General features: G+C 48.6%; 2 protein-coding genes across 3 annotated transcripts in view; one reads left to right on the top strand and one right to left on the bottom strand.

Moving 5' to 3' along the window:
• LOC147091868 (uncharacterized) overlaps positions 1–18831 on the top strand; it is an 82967-nt gene that overhangs the window by 21577 nt on the left and 42559 nt on the right. The gene's annotated exons all lie outside the window — the stretch shown is intronic.
• Positions 255–17966, bottom strand: LOC147091871 (uncharacterized). Of its 2 annotated transcripts, XM_085976883.1 has the most exons (3): positions 17569–17966; positions 9685–9866; positions 256–1352 (listed from the first exon to the last, which is right to left on the bottom strand). In XM_085976883.1, exon 3 carries the CDS (start codon positions 1244–1246, stop codon positions 461–463), a length of 786 nt encoding a protein of 261 aa, XP_085833009.1. In that variant the 5' UTR covers positions 1247–1352; positions 9685–9866; positions 17569–17966; the 3' UTR covers positions 256–460. The 2 variants fall into 2 exon arrangements, with proteins under 2 accessions (XP_085833008.1, XP_085833009.1); XM_085976882.1 differs by lacking the exon at positions 9685–9866 and having other exon boundaries at positions 255–1352.

The raw sequence follows: 18831 nt of genomic DNA, 5'->3' as shown, positions 1-18831 counted from the left end.
ATTCGTAAAGGAGCCTCCTGTTCCGTGCCTAGGAGCTCTGAACCATGGCAGAGAGCGGCTGGGACACGCTTCTCACACGCCTCCAGATTACCCACACAGAGACTTTGCTGTCAGTGAAGAGAGACAAGAAAGACCAAAGTGCCATTTGCCCCTCTCAGTGTGGCCCTGAAGGACTGTGTCCAGGCTGGAATTCTGTTCCCGCCATACGATCCTCCCCCAGATTGTCCTTTCTGAGCTCCAGGCAGGTGATGCTAAACACTCAGGTGGGAAAGACAAAAATCTACAACAATGTGTTCAAAACAAAGCTGGTTTATTTGACATCTATCCAGAATATTAAACTCCAGCCCAGTTATAGGGGTTATTAACATCAGCAGAAACAAACCCCAACTGTCAGAATTAACATGGTTCAGTCCTGGATGTGATTAACTGCAGCAACAACAGCAGAATCCAACCCCTGCAGTCACTTGTGAACTCGCTGGTGTGTCAGCAGGTTGGATGAACGAGTGAATCCCTTCCCACACACGGAGCAGATGAATGGCCTCTCCCCAGTGTGAATGCGCTGGTGTACAGTGAGCTCAAATGATCGCCTGAACCCAGTCCCGCAGTGAGAGCACCTGAACGGTCTCTCGTCAGTGTGAACACTTTGATGGGCCGTCAGTTCCCCAGAACTTTTATAGCACTTCCCACAGTTCGAGCATTTAAAGGGTCTCTCATCAGTGTGAACTCGCTGGTGTGTCAGCAGGTGGGATGAATTAGTGAATCCCTTCCCACACTCAGAGCAGGTGAACGGCCTCTCCCCGGTGTGAATGCGCTGGTGTGTCAGCAGGATGGATGAACGAGTGAATCCCTTCCCACACTCAGTGCAGGTGAACGGCCTCTCCCCAGTGTGAACTCGCTGGTGTATCAGCAGGTTGGATGAATGAATGAATCCCTTCCCACACTCAGTGCAGGTGAACGGCCTCTCCCCGGTGTGAATGCGCTGGTGTGTCTGAAGGCTAGATGACAGAGTGAATCCCTTCCCACACTCAGTGCAGGTGAATGGTCTCTCCCCGGTGTGAACACGCTGGTGTGTCAGCAGGTTGGAAGACTGAGTGAATCCCTTCCCACATTCAGAGCAGGTGAACGGCCTCTCCCCGGTGTGAATGCGCTTGTGTCTCGCTAGGCCAGAGGGTTGGCTGAAGCCTCGTCCACACACAGAACACGTGTACGGTTTCTCCCCGCTGTGAACGGTACTTTTTGCTTCCATGTTCAGAGGCTGATGATATTCAGATCCGATGAGTCGAGTGACTGTCAGATCTTGACGTGATGTTTGGTTTGAGTTTCCTGTCTGTAAATCCTCCCCTTCTAATACCCTGTAAAATTAATATAAAACAGGGAGCGTGAGAGAGAACCCACAAGAAAACAAAGGCAGGTTGTGAAATTGAGCTCAGTGAACCTGGTCATTTGGTGGGCCGGCACTAGAAAAAAGTGACCATGAAAGCTGCTGGATTGTCATAAAAACCCAACTGGTTCACTGATGTCCTTCAGAGAAGGGAATCCACCACCTGGTCTGGGCCTACACAAGACTCTGGCCTCTATGGGAGGAGAGAGAGAGAGAGAGAGAGAGAGAGAGAGGTGGGAGGGGGCGAAGGAAAGCAACTTTATAGACCTGCAACTCGACCAGAACTTTGACAGAACATCCAAAACCCGCAACCTCCACCACCTAGAAGGACAAGGGCAGCTGTTGTATGGGAGCACCATCACCTCCAAGTTCCCCTCCAAGTCACACATCATCTTGACTCAGATATATTCATCGTTGCTGGGTCATAATCCTGGAACTCCTTACCGAACAACATTGTGGGAATACCTTCACCACACGGACTGCAGTAGTTCAAGAAGGCGACTCACCACCCCCTTCTCAACGGGAAACTGGGGATTGGCAATATTTGCTGCTCTTGCGAGCGACACCCACATCCCAAAAATAAATTAAAACAAATCTGTAGATGTAAACTGGATTAAAAGCCTGTACAGAAATACTTGTTCCTAAAACAATGCTCTTTTACATTGTACGGACAGTGTCTGTGTAACAACCTAATCTCTCCCAGAATCCACCTCCCTTGACAGTCTCACATTGGAAATTGTTGGGTCCTCCTGGGCTCAAGTACTGGGGGTTAAACCCAGCAGCTTCTCCTCCATCTCCACTCCAGCTCAAACTGAAACATACGAGCATAGAAACACAGAAGATAGGAGCAGGAGTAGGCCATTCGGCTTCTCGAGCCTGCTCCGCCATTCAATGCGATCATGGCTGATCATCCAAATTCAGTACCCGGTCCCTGCTTTCTCCCCATACCCCTTGATCCCTTTAGCTTCAAGAAATATATCCAACTCCTTCTTGAATATATTTCATGTATTGGCCTCTACTGCCATCTGTGGTAAAGAATTCCACAGGTTCACCACTCTCTGGGTGAAGAAATTCCTCCTCATTTCTGTACTAAATGGCTTACCCCTTATCCTTCGACTGTTACCCCTGGTTCTGGATTCCCCGACCATCAGGAACATCCTTCCTCCATCTAGTCTGTCCAGTCCTGTCAGAATTTTATAAGTTTCAATGAGATCCCCTCTCATTCTTCTAAACTCCAGCGAGGACAAGCCCAATCGTCCCAATCTCTCCTCATACATCATTCCTGCCATCCCAGGTATCATCCTGGTGAATCTTCGTTGAACTCCTTCCACGGCAAGAACATCCTTCCTCAGATAAGGTGACCAAAACTGCACACAATACTCAAGATGTGGTCTCACCAAGGCCCTGTACAACTGCAGCAAGACATCCTTGTTCCTGTACTCAAACCCTCTCGCTCCGAAGGCCAACATACCATTTGCCTTCTTAGCCACCTGCTGTACCTGCATGCTTACCTTCAGCGACTGGTGCACAGTGACACCCAGGTCTCGTTGCACTTCCCCTTCTCCCAATCTATTGCCATTCAGATAATAATCTGCCTTCTTGTTTTTGCCACAAAAGTGGATAACCTCACATTTATCCACGTTATATTGCATCTGCTATGCTTCTGCCCAATCACCCAACCTGTCCAAATCATCCTGTAGTTTCTTGGCATCCTCCTCACAGCACACACACCCACCCAGCTTTGTATCGTCTGCAAATTTGGAGATACTACATCTAGTTCCCTTGTCTAGATCATTAATATATATTGTGAATAGCTGGGGTCCAAGGGCTGATCCCTGTGGTACCCCACTAGTCACTGCCTGCCACTCGGAAAAAGACCCGTTTATTCCAACTCTTTGCTGTCTCTCTGCCAACCAGTTCTCTATCCAAGCCAATACCTTTCCCCCAATCCCAGGTGCCTTAATTTTACACACTAATCTCTTATGCGGGACCTTATCGAAAGCCTTCTGAAAGTCCAAATACACAACATCCACTGGTTCTCCCTTATCTATTTTACTAGTTACATCCTCAACAATGAAGCAACACAAAGACCTACACAGGCGGCCAGGTACCTACCTTCCGTCAGCCTGCAATAAAACTCTTCCCCACAGCCGCTGACTAATGGCGGCCGCAGCACCCACAATTCCCCGCGCCCAGAAACCGCTCTCTGCAATGCGCTGATTTCCCCGCTGAGAGTGCGCATGCTCCCCGGGGCTGCGGGCCATTCTGGGAGCCTGTCTCCTGTACTTTGTCCTGAGTCGGACTCAGTGGAACCAGCTGAAGAAACCGGGAAGCGGCGGCTCGGATGGGAGAGGCGCTGCACCCTGGGTTTCCTGGTGCCGGGGCCCTGGCCGCCCATCCGCCGGGCCCAGCCGCTCTGATTCTGATTGAGTTTTTGATGAAGTAACAGAGAGGGTTGATTGATGAGGGCAATGCGGTTAACGTGGTGTACATGGATTTCCAAAAGGCGTTCGACAAGTGCCACATAATAGGCTTGCCAGCAAAGCTGAAGCCCATGGAATAAAAGGGGCAGTGGCAGCATGGATACGAAATTGGCAAAGTGACAGAAAACAGAGAGCAGTGGTGAACGGTTGTTTTTCGGACTGGAGGAAGGTACACAGTGGTGTTCCCCAGGGGTCGGTACTAGGACCACTGCTTTACTTGATATATATTAATGACTTAGACTTGGGTGTACAGGGCACAATTTCAAAATATGCAGACACAAAACTTGGAAGTATAGTGAACAGTGAGGAGGATAGTGATAGATTTCAAGAGGACATAGACAGGCTGGTGGAATGGGCGGACACATGGGAGATGAAATTTAACGCAGAAAAGTGCGAAGTTATACATTTTGGTAGGAATAACCAAGTGAGGCAATATAAACTAAAGGGTACAATTCTAAAGTGTGTGCATGAACAGAGAGACCTGGGGGTATGTGTGCACAAATTGTTGAAGGTGGCAGGGCAGGTTGAGAAAGTGGTTAAAAAAGCGTGCGGGATCCTGGGCTTAATAAATAGAGGCATAGAGTCCAAAAGCAAGGAGGTTATGATGAACCTTTATAAAACACTGGTTCGGCCTCAACTGGAGTATTGTGTCCAATTCTGGGCACCGCACTTTAGGAAGGATGTGAAGGCCTTAGAGAAATTGCAGAAAAGATTTACAAGAACACGGCTTTCAAAAGGGAATTACATAGAAACATAGAAGATAGGAGCAGGAGTAGGCCATTCGGCCCCTCAAGCCTGCTCCGCCATTCAATGAGATTATGGCTGATCATCCAAATTCAGTACCCTGTCCCTGCCTTCTCACCATATCCCTTGATCCCTTTAGCCTTACGAAATATAACTAACTCCTTCTTGAATATATTTAATGAATTGGCCTCCACTGCTTTCTGTGGTAGAGAATTCCACAGGTTCACCACTCTCTGGGTGAAGAAATTCCTCCTCATCTGTCCTAAATGGCTTACCCCTTATCCTTGCACTGAGCCCTGGTTCTGGACTCACCGACCATCAGGAACATCCTTCCTGCATCTAGTCTATCTAGTCCTGCTGCAATTTTATAAGTTTCAATGAGATCCCCTCTTATTGTTCTAAACTCCAGCGAGTATAACCCCAATCGACCCAATCTCTCCTCATACATCATTCCTGCCATCCCAGGTATCAGTCTGGTGAATCTTCGCTGTACTCCCTCCATGGCAAGAACATCCTTCCTCAGATAAGGCGACCAAAACTGCACACAATACTCAAGGTGTGGTCTCACCAAGGCCCTGTAGAACTGCAGCAAGACATCCTTGTTCCTGTACTCAAACCCTCTCGCTACGAAGGCCAACATACCATTTGCCTTCTTAACTGCCTGCTGCACCTGCATGCTTACCTTCAGCGACTGGAGCACAAGGACACCTAGGTCTCGTTGCACTTCCCCTTCCCCCAATCTACTGCCGTTCAGATAATAATCTGCCTTCCTGTTTTTGCCACCAAAGTGGATAACCTCGCATTTATCCACATTATACTGCACCTGCCATGCTTCTGCCCAATCACCCAACCTGTCCAAATCATACTGGAGTTTCTCGGCATCCTCCTCACACACGCCCACCCAGCTTTGTGTCGTCTGCAAACTTGGAGATGTTACATCTAGTTCCCTCATCTAGATAATTTATATATGTTGTGAATAGCTGGGGTCCTAGGACCGATCCCTGCGGTACCCCACTAGTCACTGCCTGCCACTCAGAAAAAGTCCCGTTTATTCCAACTCTTTGCTTCCTGTCTGCCAACCAGTTCTCTATCCAAGTCAGTACCTTGCCCCCAATCCCATGTGCCTTAACTTTACACGCTAATCTCTTATACGGTACCTCATCGAAAGCCTTCTGAAAGTCCAAATACACCACATCCACTGGTTCTCCCTTATCTATTCTACCAGTTACATCCTCAAAAAATTCCAGTAGATTAGTCAAGCATGATTTACCTTTTGTAAATCCATGTAGACTTTGTCCGATCCTGTCACTGTTTTCCGAGTGCTCTGCTATTACATCTTTTGCAATGGACTCTAGCATTTTCCCCACTACCGATGTCAGGCTTACCGGTCTGTAAGTCCCCATTTCCTCTCTACCACCTTTTTTGAATAGTGGGCTAACATTAGCTACCCTCCAATCCATGGGTACGGTTCCAGAGTCTATCAAATGTTGGAAGATGACCAGCAATGCATCTACTATTTCTAGGGCCACTTCCTTAAGTACCCTAGGATGTAGATTATCAGGCCCTGGGGATTTATCGGCCTTCAATCCCGTCAATTTCCCCTAACACCATTTCCCTACAAATACTGATTTCTTTCAGTTCCTCCATCTCATTAGACCCTATGTTCCCCGACATCTCTGGGAGGTTATTTGTGTCCTCCTTTGTGAAGACAGAGCCAAAGTATGTATTTAATTGGTCTGCCTTTTCTTTGTTCCCCATTATAAATTCCCCTGATTCTGACTGCAAGGGACCTACGCTTGACTTCACCAATCCTTTTCTCTACACATATCTCGTTAGTTTTTATGTTCCCTGAAAGCTTACTCTCATACTCTATTTTCCCCCCTCTTAATTAATCCCTTTGTCATCCTTTGCTGAAGCCTAAACTGCTCCCAATCCTCAGGTTTATTACTTTTACTGGCCAATTTATATGTCCTCTCGTTGGATCTTATACTATCCCTAATTTCCCTTGTTTGCCACAGTTGAGTCACCTTTTTTGTTTTATTTTTATGCCAAACAGGGATGAACAAATTCTGTAGTTCATCCATGCCATCGTTGAATGTTTGCCATTGCCTATCCACCATCAACCCTTGGAGTAACATTCCCCAATCAATCCTACCCAACTCGCGCCTCATACCATCCTAGTTTCCTTTATTTAAATTCAGGACCCTAGTCTGAGTCAACTACTTCACTCTCCATCTTAAAGAAGAATTCGATCATATTATGATCGCTCTGACCCAAGGGGCCTCATACAACAAGATTGCTAATTAAACCTCTCTCATTACATAATACCCAGTCTAAGATGGCCTGATCTCTTGTTGGTTCCTCGACATATTGGTCCAGGAAATCATCCCGTATACACTCCAGGAATTGCTCCTCCATAGTATGGTTACTAATTTGGTTAGCCCAATCTATATGTAGATTAAAGTCACCCATGATAACTGCTGTGCCATTATTGCACGCGTCTCTAATATCCCATTTAATGCCATCCCCAACCTCCGCATTAATGTTTGAAGGTCTGTATAACACTCCCACTAACGTTTTCTGCCCCTTGGTATTTCTCAGCTCTACCCATACAGATTCCACATCATCAGAGCCAATATCCTTTCTTTCAATTGTGTTAATCTCCTCTTTAAAATGCAATGCTACCCCACCTCCTTTTCCTTTTGGCCTATCTTTCCTGAATATTGAATACCCCTGGATGTTGAGTTCCCAGCCTTGGCCACCCTGGAGCCATGGTTCCGTAATCCCAATCATCTCATATACGTTTACCTCTATTTGCGCAGCTAATTCATCCACCTTATTACGAATGCTCTTCGCATGAAGACACAAGGCCTTCAGGCTTGTTTTTTTAACACTCTTACACCTTTTAGAATTATTATTTACTGTGGCTGTTTGATTTAAACCCATGATTTCTCTGACCACCACCTTTGTTTTTCTCCTTCCTGTCTTTTGCTTCTATCCTGGTTTCCCTTTCCTCTGTCTCCCTGCTCAGGTTCCCAACCCCCTGCCATTTTAGTTTAAACCCTCCCCCAGAGCACTAGCAAACACTCCCCCAGGACATCGGTCCCGGTCCTGCCCAGGTGCAAACCGTCCGGTTCGTACTGGTCCCACCTCCCCCTGAACCAGCTCCAATGTCCCAGGAATTTGAATCCCTTCCCCTTGCACCATTCCTCTAGCCACGTATTCATCTGAAATATCCTTCTATTTCTACTCTGACTAGTACGTGGCACTGGTAGCAATCCTGAGATTACTACCTTGGCGGTCCTATTTTTTAAATTTACCTCCTAACTCCCTATATTCAGCTTTTAGGACCTCATCCCGTTTTTTTACCTATATCGTTGGTACCTATATGCACCACAACAATTGGCTGTTCACCCTCCCCTTCCAAAATGTTCTGCAGCCGCTCAGAAACATCCTTGACCCTTGCACCAGGAAGGCAACATACCATCCTGGAGTCACGTTTGCAGCTGCAGAAACGCCTATCTATTCCCCTTACAATAGAATCCCCTATTACTATAGCTCTCCCACTCTTTTTCCTCCCGTCCTGTGCAGCAGAACCACCCACGGTGCCAGGAAGTTGGCTGCTGCTGCCTTCCCCTGATAAGCCATCCTCCCCAACAATATCCAAAGCGGCATATCTGAGAGGGGGATGGTCACAGGGGACCCCTGCACTACCTGCCTGGATAGAGAGTACAAATCTAAGATTAAATCAACAGTTAAGGCTAGAGGTTACAAAAATAAAAGGACAAAACTAAAGGCTCTGCATCTGAATGCACGTAGCATTCAAAACAAAACAGATGAACTGATAGCGCAAACAGGAATAAATAAGTATGATCTGATCGCCATTACAGAAACATGGCTGCAGGATGACATAGATTGGGACCTGAATATTGAAGAGTACGTGACATTTAGGAAGGACAGAAAGCTAGGAAAAGGTGGAGGGGTGGCTCTGTTAATTAATGATGGTATTAGCACAATAGAGAGGGATGACCTAAGTTCAGGAAACCAGGATGTAGAAGCGGTTTGGGTAGAGATGAGAAATGATAAAGGCAAGAAGTCACTTGTGGGAGTGGTGTACAGGCCCCCTCACAGTAACCACATGGTAGGATGGAGTATAAAGGAAGAAATAATGGGAGCTTGTCAGAAAGGTATGACAATTATCATGGGGGATTTAATCTACATAGAGACCGGAAAAATCAGATGGGCAAAGGTAGCCTAAATGAGGAATTCATAGAATGTTTCCAGGATAGTTTCTTACAACAGCACGTTCTGGAGCCAACCAGAGAGCAGACTATACTAGACCTGGTATTGTGCAATGAGATAGGATTAAAGACCTCAGTGAAGGAGCCCCTAGGTAGCAGCGATCATAATATGATTGAATTTTACCTTCAGTTTGAGGGAGAGAAGAGTGGGTCCAAGACTAGTATTTTAAAATTAAATAAGGGCAATTACGAGGACATGAAAGCAGAGCTAGTTAAAGTGAACTGGCAAATTAGGTTCAGGGATAGGTCAATAGAGATGCAGTGGCAGACATTTAAGGGGATATTTCAGAATACACAGAATATACACATTCCAACGAGAAAGAAAAATTCCAAGGGGAGGACCCACCATCCGTGGTTAACTAAAAAAATTAACAATAGCATCCAACTTAAAGAAAAAGCATATAATTGCGCAAAGATGGCTGGCAGGTCAGAAGATAGGACAGAATATAAAAAACAGCAAAGAGTGACTAAAAGATTAATAACGAGAAAAATTAGAGTACGAGAGAAAGCTAGCTAGAAATATAAAAACAGATAGCAAGAGCTTCTATTGATATTTAATAAAGAAAAGATTTAACAAAGTGAGTGTTGGTCCAATAAAAAAAGTGTCAGGGAATTTTAAATGGAAAATAAGGAGATGGCAGTTGAATTGTACAGGTATTTTGTATCGGTCTTCACCATAGAGGATACAAGTAACATCCCAGAAATAGCTGTAAATCAGGAAACGGAAGGGAGGGAGGAACCAGTGTGTGTCTGAGTCAATGGGACTCTCTCTGACCTTTCCCCCCAGTCGATCTCTGGAAGCTCTTTGAATCGGGAGAGTTCTCTCCAGTTGGTGCTCTCACAATCCTGCGTTGGTTCACCTGCTGTCGTTCCTCAGTCTGCAATCCCTGTTTACTCTCGGCTGTGGACCTTTCTCAATCACTCAGTCTTTCACCGGGAGATCTAATTATGGCAGGACTGAAAATAACAACATGAATAGTGTGAAGTAATGTAATGTAGGCTTTTCTTCAGCTTAATAAAAATAAAAGTTTGGGTCCGAGTGCTTCTGTCTGATGTTGTCCCTTGTCTCAGATCCCCGCCACGCCTTCCTGGGCTTCCAGCAAATCACCAAAGTTCTGGATAGAAATGTACAATTTCCCTGTGCTTTAGGCAAACCGAAGCTGGGGCCATCTTTCCCAGGTAAGACACTGTCTGATCTCACTGGGCAGATCCTCCCCGGGTTACACACTGTCTGATCTCACTGGGCCCATCCTCCCCGGGTTACACACCGTCTGATCACACTGGGCCCATCCTCCCCGGGTTACACACTGTCTGATCACACTGGGCCCATCCTCCCCGGGTTACACACCGTCTGATCACACTGGGCCCATCCTCCCCGGGTTACACACTGTCTGATCTCACTGGGCCCATCCTCCCCGGGTTACACACCGTCTGATCTCACTGGGCCCATCCTCCCCGGGTTACACACTGTCTGATCTCACTGGGCCCATCCTCCCCGGGTTACACACTGTCTGATCTCACTGGGCCCATCCTCCCCGGGTTACACACTGTCTGATCTCACTGGGCCCATCCTCCCCGGGTTACACACTGTCTGATCTCACTGGGCCCATCCTCCCCGGGTTACACACTGCCTGATCTCACTGGGCCCATCCTCCCCGGGTTACACACTGTCTGATCTCACTGGGCCCATCCCCCCCGGGTTACACACTGCCTGATCTCACTGGGCCCATCCTCCCCGGGTTACACACTGTCTGATCTCACTGGGCCCATCCTCCCCGGGTTACACACTGTCTGATCTCACTGGGCCCATCCTCCCCGGGTTACACACTGTCTGATCACACTGGGCCCATCCTCTCCGGGTTACACACCGTCTGATCTCACTGGGCCCATCCTCCCCGGGTTACACACCGTCTGATCTCACTGGGCCCATCCTCCCCGGGTTACACACTGTCTGATCTCACTGGGCCCATCCTCCCCGGGTTACACACTGTCTGATCTCACTGGGCCCATCCTCCCCGGGTTACACACTGTCTGATCTCACTGGGCCCATCCTCCCCGGGTTACACACTGTCTGATCTCACTGGGCCCATCCTCCCCGGGTTACACACTGTCTGATCTCACTGGGCCCATCCTCCCCGGGTTACACACTGTCTGATCTCACTGGGCCCATCCTCCCCGGGTTACACACTGTCTGATCTCACTGGGCCCATCCTCCCCGGGTTACACACTGTCTGATCTCACTGGGCCCATCCTCCCCGGGTTACACACTGCCTGATCTCACTGGGCCCATCCTCCCCGGGTTACACACTGTCTGATCTCACTGGGCCCATCCCCCCCGGGTTACACACTGCCTGATCTCACTGGGCCCATCCTCCCCGGGTTACACACTGTCTGATCTCACTGGGCCCATCCTCCCCGGGTTACACACTGTCTGATCTCACTGGGCCCATCCTCCCCGGGTTACACACTGTCTGATCACACTGGGCCCATCCTCTCCGGGTTACACACCGTCTGATCTCACTGGGCCCATCCTCCCCGGGTTACACACCGTCTGATCTCACTGGGCCCATCCTCCCCGGGTTACACACTGTCTGATCTCACTGGGCCCATCCTCCCCGGGTTACACACTGTCTGATCTCACTGGGCCCATCCTCCCCGGGTTACACACTGTCTGATCTCACTGGGCCCATCCTCCCCGGGTTACACACTGTCTGATCTCACTGGGCCCATCCTCCCCGGGTTACACACTGTCTGATCTCACTGGGCCCATCCTCCCCGGGTTACACACTGTCTGATCTCACTGGGCCCATCCTCCCCGGGTTACACACTGTCTGATCTCACTGGGCCCATCCTCCCCGGGTTACACACCGTCTGATCACACTGGGCCCATCCTCTCCGGGTTACACACCGTCTGATCTCACTGGGCCCATCCTCCCCGGGTTACACACTGTCTGATCTCACTGGGCCCATCCTCCCCGGGTTACACACCGTCTGATCTCACTGGGCCCATCCTCCCCGGGTTACACACTGTCTGATCTCACTGGGCCCATCCTCCCCGGGTTACACACTGTCTGATCTCACTGGGCCCATCCTCCCCAGGTTACACACTGTCTGATCTCACTGGGCCCATCCTCCCCGGGTTACACACTGTCTGATCGCACTGGGCCCATCCTCCCCGGGTTACACACTGCCTGATCTCACTGGGCCCATCCTCCCCGGGTTACACACTGTCTGATCTCACTGGGCCCATCCTCCCCGGGTTACACACTGTCTGATCTCACTGGGCCCATCCTCTCCGGGTTACACACTGTCTGATCTCACTGGACCCATCTTCCCCGGGTTACAGACTGTCTGATCTCACTGGGCCCATCCTCCCCGGGTTACACACCATCTGATCACACTGGGCCCATCCTCCCTGGGTTACACACTGTCTGATCACACTGGGCCCATCCTCCCCGGGTAACACAGTCTGATCTCACTGGGCCCATCCTCCCCGGGTAACACAGTCTGATCTCACTGGGCCCATCCTCCCCGGGTTACACACTGTCTGATCTCACTGGGCCCATCCTCCCCGGGTTACACACTGTCTGATCACACTGGGCCCATCCTCCCCGGGTTACACACTGTCTGATCTCACTGGGCCCATCCTCCCCGGGTTACACACTGTCTGATCTCACTGGGCCCATCCTCCCCGGGTTACACACTGTCTGATCTCACTGGGCCCATCCTCCCTGGGTTACACACTGTCTGATCTCACTGGGCCCATCCTCCCCGGGTTACACACTGTCTGATCTCACTGGGCCCATCCTCCCCGGGTTACACTGTCTGATCTCACTGGGCCCATCCTCCCCGGGTTACACACTGTCTGATCTCACTGGGCCCATCCTCCCTGGGTTACACACTGTCTGATCACACTGGGCCCATCCTCCCCGGGTAACACACTGTCTGATCTCACTGGGCCCATCCTCCCCGGGTTACACACTGTCTGATCTCACTGGGCCCATCCTCCCCGGGTAACACACTGTCTGATCTCACTAGGCCCATCCTCCCCAGGTTACACACTGTCTGATCTCACTGGGGCCATCCTCCCTGGGTTACACACTGTTTGATCTCACTGGGCCCATCCTCCCCGGGTTACACACTGTCTGATCTCACTGGGCCCATCCTCCCCGGGTTACACACTGTCTGATCTCACTGGGCCCATCCTCCCCGGGTAACACAGTCTGATCTCACTGGACCCATCCTCCCCGGGTTACACAATCATAGAAATTTACTACACAGAAGGCCGCCATTCGGCCCATCTTGTCCAAGCCGGCTGACAAAGATCTATCCACTCTAATCCCACTTTCCAGCACTTGGTCCGTAGCCTGGTAGCTTACGGCACTTCAAGTGCATATCCAAGCAATTTTTAAACGTGATGAGGTTCTCTGCCTCTACCACCCTTTCAGGCAGTGAGTTCCAGACCTCCACCACCCTCTGGGTGTAAAAAACTCACCTCAAAGACCCTCTAACCCTTTGGCCATCTGCTTTAAATCTATGCCCCCCTGATTATTGACCCTTCTGCTAAGGGAAATAGTCTTTCCTATCCACTCTATCTAGGCCCCTAATAATTTGATACACCTCAATCGAGTCTCCCCTTGGCCTTCTCTGTTCCAAAGAAAACATCCCCAGCCTATCCAATCTTTCCACATAGCAAAAATTCCCCAGCCCAGGCAAAATCCCCGTAAGTCTCCTCTGCACCCTCTGTAATGCAATCACATCCTTCCTGTAATGTGTTGACCAGAACTGCACGCAGTATTCTAGCTGCGGCCTAGCTATACAGTTCATGCATTACCTCCCAGCTCTTCTATTCTATGCCTCGGCTAGTAAAGACCTTTCTCCCCTGTCCATCCACTAGAGGGTGCAGAGCAGATGTAATTTTTTTCACCCAGAGGGTGGTGGGGGTCTGGAACTCACTGTCTGAAAGGATGGTCGAGGCAGAGACCCTCAGCACATTTAAAAAGTACTTGGGTGTACACTTGAAGAGCCGTAACCTACAGGGCTGTGGAGCAAGAGTCTGCAGGACGGGTTCATAGAAACATAGAAACATAGAAGATAGGAGCAGGAGTAGGCCATTCGGCCCTTCGAGCCTGCTCCGCCATTCAACGAGATCATGGCTGATCATCCAAACCCTAGCACCCAGTCCCTACACTGACAGCCATCCACCCAAGCCCTATCCCCGTAACCCCACGTATTTAATCCCCCCTAACAGTAAGGGTCAATTTTTATCATGGCCAATCAACCTAACCCGCACATCTTTGGACTGTGGGAGGAAACCGGAGCACCCGGAGGAAACCCACGCAAACACGGGGAGAATGTGCAAACTCCACACAGACGGTCACCCGAGGCCGGATTTGAACCCGGGTCCCTGGCGCTGTGAGGCAACAGTGCTAACCACTATGCCACCGTGCTGCCCATGGAATCCATTCGGGACAGTTTCCTGGAACAAAATGTCATGGAACCAACAATGTTAGAACTTGTATTGTGTAATAAGACAGGGTTAATTAGCAATCTCATAGTAAAGGATCCTCTGGGCAGAGTGATCATAATATGTTAGAACTTCACATTAATTTTGAGAGTGACTTGCCTAAGTCCGAAACTAGTGTCTTAAACTTAAATAAAGCCAATGCCATTAGGTATGAGGGGCGAGTTGGCTGAGGTAGATTGGAAAAATAGATTAAAAGGTATGGCGGTAGATAAGCAGTGGCTAGCATTTAAAGAAATATTTCATAATTCTCAACTAAAATACATTCCATTGAGAAACAAACTCCACGGGAAGTGATCCAACCATGGCTAACTAAAGAAGGTAAGGATAGCATTAGATTGAAAGAAGCTTATAATGTTGCAAAGAATAATAGGAAGCCTGAGGATTGAGAGTTTCAGAAACCAGCAAAGACTGACCAAAAATTGATAAAAGGGAAAAAATGCAATGACAGAAAACGAGCAAGAAATCTAAAAGCAGATTGTAAGATTTCCTACAAGTAAGTAGGAAGGGAGAGAGTAGCAAAAGTAAACATTGGTCCCTTAGAGGCTGAGACAGGAGAAATGATTATGGGGAATAAGGAAATGGCAGAAACGTTAAACAAATATTTTGTATCTGTCTTCACAGTAGAAGACACAAAAAGCAGACCAAAAATGGTGGGGAACCAAGGGTCTGATGAGGGTGAGGAACTTAACGTAATTCATATACAGGAAACTATGTGCTATCCGGAGGTGAGCTATCCGGCAATCTGGAGCCACCGGCAAAAATCAGCCGCCGTTTTTTATTCTTTTTGTTTGTTTTTTTTGCTTTGTTTGAACAGTCAAGCTGTGCAAGGTCTGTAGCTATAGCAACAGCTTCATATACAGAGCTTGCAGGCCACACCCGAGTGTTTAGAAGCTGTTGCTAAGCAACAGTGTTTGTTGTCAAATACAGATAAGAATCTCCGTATCTCTCAACATTAACTCTGGAGAGTACGGCAGTTTTGAGGCAATGGCAGCAGCTCGGTCCTGTGGGTGCCGGATAGCACAAAGTTTCCTGTAAGTAGAGAAAAAGTACTAGAGAATCTAACAGGACTGAAAACTGACAAATCCCCTGGACCCGACGGCCTACATCCTAGGGTTGTAAAAGAGGTGGCTGAAGAGATAGTGGATACATTCGTTTTGATCTTCCAAAATTCCCCAGATTCTGGAATGGTCCCAGCGGATTGGAAGGTCACAAATGTAACACCGCTATTCCAGAAAGGAGGGAAGAGAGAAAACAGGGCACTACAGTCCAGTTAGCCCAACATCAGTCATTCGGAAAACACTGGAATCCAGTGTTAAGGAAGTGGTATCAGGGCACTTAGAAAAATCATAACATGATTAGGCAGAGTCAACATGGTTTTATGAAAGGGAAATCATGTTTGACAAATTTTAGTTTTTTGATCATGTTACTAGCAGGGTAGATAAAGTGGAACCAGTGGATGTAGTATATTTGGATTTCCAAAGGCAGTCGATAAGGTGTCACATAAAAGGTTATTGCACAAGATTCTGGCTCATGGGGTTGGGGGTAATATAGTAGCATAGATCAAGGATTGGTTAACAGACAGAAAACAGAGAGTAGGGATAAACGGATCTTTTTCAGGTTGGCAGGCTGGAACTAGTGGGGTGCCGCAAGGATCAGTGTTGGGGCCTCAGCTATTTACAATCTATATTAATGACCTGGATGAAGGGACAATGTGTCATGTATCCAAGTTTGCTGATGATACAAATCTAGGTGGGACAGTAAGCGGTGAGAACACAAAGATTGCAAAGGGATATAGATAGACTAAGTGAGTGGGCAGTAAGGTGGCAGATGGAGTGTAATATGGGGAAATGTGAGGTTATTCACTTTGGTAGGAAGAATAGAAAAACAGAATATTTTTTAAATGGTGAGAAACTTTCAAATGTTGGTGTTCAGAAAGATTTGGGTGTCCTCGTACCAGAAACACAGAAAGCTAGAGTGCAGGTACAGCAAGCAATAAGGAAGGCAAGTGGCATGTTGGCCTTTATTGCAAGGGGGTTGGAGTATAAGAGTAAGGAAGTCTTGCTCGAATTGTACAGGGCCTTGGTGAGACCACACCTGGAGTACTGTGCACAGTTTTGGTCTCCTTATCCAAGGAAGGATATACTTGCCTTGGAGGCGGTGCAATGAAGGTTCACTAGATTGATTCCTGGGATGAGGGGGCTGTCCTATGAGGAGAGATTGTGTAGAATAGGCCTATACACTCTGGAGTTTAGAAGAATGAGAGGTGATCTCATTGAAACATGCAAGATTCTGAAGGGGATTGACAGGGTAGATGCTGAGAGGTTGTTTCCCCTGGCTGGTGTGTCTAGAACTAGGGGGCATAGTCTCACAACGTGGACCACTTTCCATACCTCGGGAGCCTACTGTCAACAAGGACAGACGTCGATGACGAAGTCCAACACCGCCTTTAGTGTGCCAGTGCAGCCTTCGGTCGCCTGAGGAAGAGAGTGTTTGAAGACCAAGACCTCAATCCCGGCACTAAGCTCATGGTCTACAGAGCAGCAGTGATACCCGCCCTGCTGTATGCCTCAGAGACATGGACCATGTACAGCATGCACCTCAAAGCACTGGAGAGGTACCACCAACGCTGCCTCTGCAAGATCCTGCCAATCCATTGGCAGGATAGGCGCACCAACATCGGTGTGCTCGCTCAGGCCAACATCCCCAGCATCGAAGCTTTGACCACACTCGATCAGCTCCGATGGACGGGTCACATTGTCCGCATGCCCGATACGAGACTCCCAAAACAAGCGCTCTACTCGGAGCTCCGGCACGGCAAGAGAGCCCCAGGTGGGCAGAGGAAACACTTCAAGGACACCCTCAAAGCCTCCTTGAAAAAGTGTAACATCCCCACCGACACCTGGGAATCCCTGGCCCAAGACCGCACAAAGTGGAGGAGAAGAATCCGGGAAGGCGCCGAACACCTCGAGTCTCTTGGCCGGGAGCAAGCGGAAGACAAGCGCAGGCAGCGCACGTCAACCCAAGAACCCCCCCCCCGCTGCCGCCTGCCCGCTTCGACCCCAGGTTCCCTGAGATTGCCTGAGAGAGGCCGGCGCTGCTGTAAATGTCGGAGATTCTCTGATCCACACTCACCGCACCATCCGCCGCTCCTCAGTCCCGCCGCCATTTTATCTCCTTCCTCAAAGCGGAGCCTCATCCGGGGACTGCGAGCAGTACCGAGCATGCGCACTGCGGACACAGCGCGCGCTTAAATTCCCTCACTGAGTCCGTCTCTTCTATTAGCTGCGACTCCTAGATTGACAGCTGCGCTCACCAATCGCAGCCCGCAACGCCTCCTTGCCCCGCCCACTGTGTTAAAAGGCCGCCGCCAGCTCCGGGGTCACGTGGCTCCCGATCGGCCGTTCAACCGCCTCATCGCGCGAGTGACGTCATAGCCCCGCCCACCGGCAAGCCCTTGTTGCCCAAGGTGCCGGCCGACTGCTGTCCCTTCTCCCCGGGCGGGCGGCGGCTGTCCTTCCCCCGGGGGGGGGGGGGGGGGGCGCTGGGACTCCTCTCTAACTCTGTTCTCCAACTGCTCCTCCCCGCTCCAGGCTGCGGCTTTTATAGCAGCCGCCGGCCCCGCCCAGCCCAGCCGCGCCGCGCCTTCTGATTGGCTGAAAACCCGGCAAATCTCCGCCTCTGATTGGCGCGTTTTTCAATCCGCTCCAACCTCGGACACCAACGAAAAAGGCGGCTTACAGAATAAGAGCTCGTCTGTGAATCAGACTCGTTATTGTTAAAGTGATGGCCCTCTGTGGGACTGAATATTAACCAGTTATTAAAATCATTGCATCTGTGGGACTGAATAATAATCATTATTGTTAAAACCATTGCATCTGTGGGACTGAATAATAATCATTATTGTTTAAATTATTGCATCTGTGGGATTGAATAATAATCATTATTGTTTAAATTATTGCATCTGTGGATTGAATAATAATCATTATTGTTTAAATTATTGCATCTGTGGGATTGAATAATAATCATTATTGTTTAAATTATTGCATCTGTGGGACTGAATAATAATCATTATTGTTTAAATTATTGCATCTGTGGATTGAATAATAATCATTATTGTTTAAATTATTGCATCTGTGGGATTGAATAATAATTGTTAAAATTATGGTATCTGGGACTGAATAATAATTAAAACTATGGCATTTGTGAGACTAAATAATAATCATTACTGCTAAAGATTGTCATCTGTGGGACTAAATAATCATTTTAATTAAAATTATAGCGTCTGTGGGACTGAATAATCATTAAAATGGCATCTGTGAGATTGAATAATTCATTATTAAATTGTGAATTATGGCAAATTGATCCTTTAAAATTACTGGTTCCTGAATTGACAGA

Source organism: Somniosus microcephalus, unplaced genomic scaffold (assembly GCF_052327205.1).
Source record: "Somniosus microcephalus isolate GS21.2 unplaced genomic scaffold, FLI_Smic_1.0 unresolved_chr3, whole genome shotgun sequence".
Lineage (NCBI taxonomy): Eukaryota > Metazoa > Chordata > Chondrichthyes > Squaliformes > Somniosidae > Somniosus > Somniosus microcephalus.
This window is presented reverse-complemented; position numbering and strand designations above follow the sequence as displayed.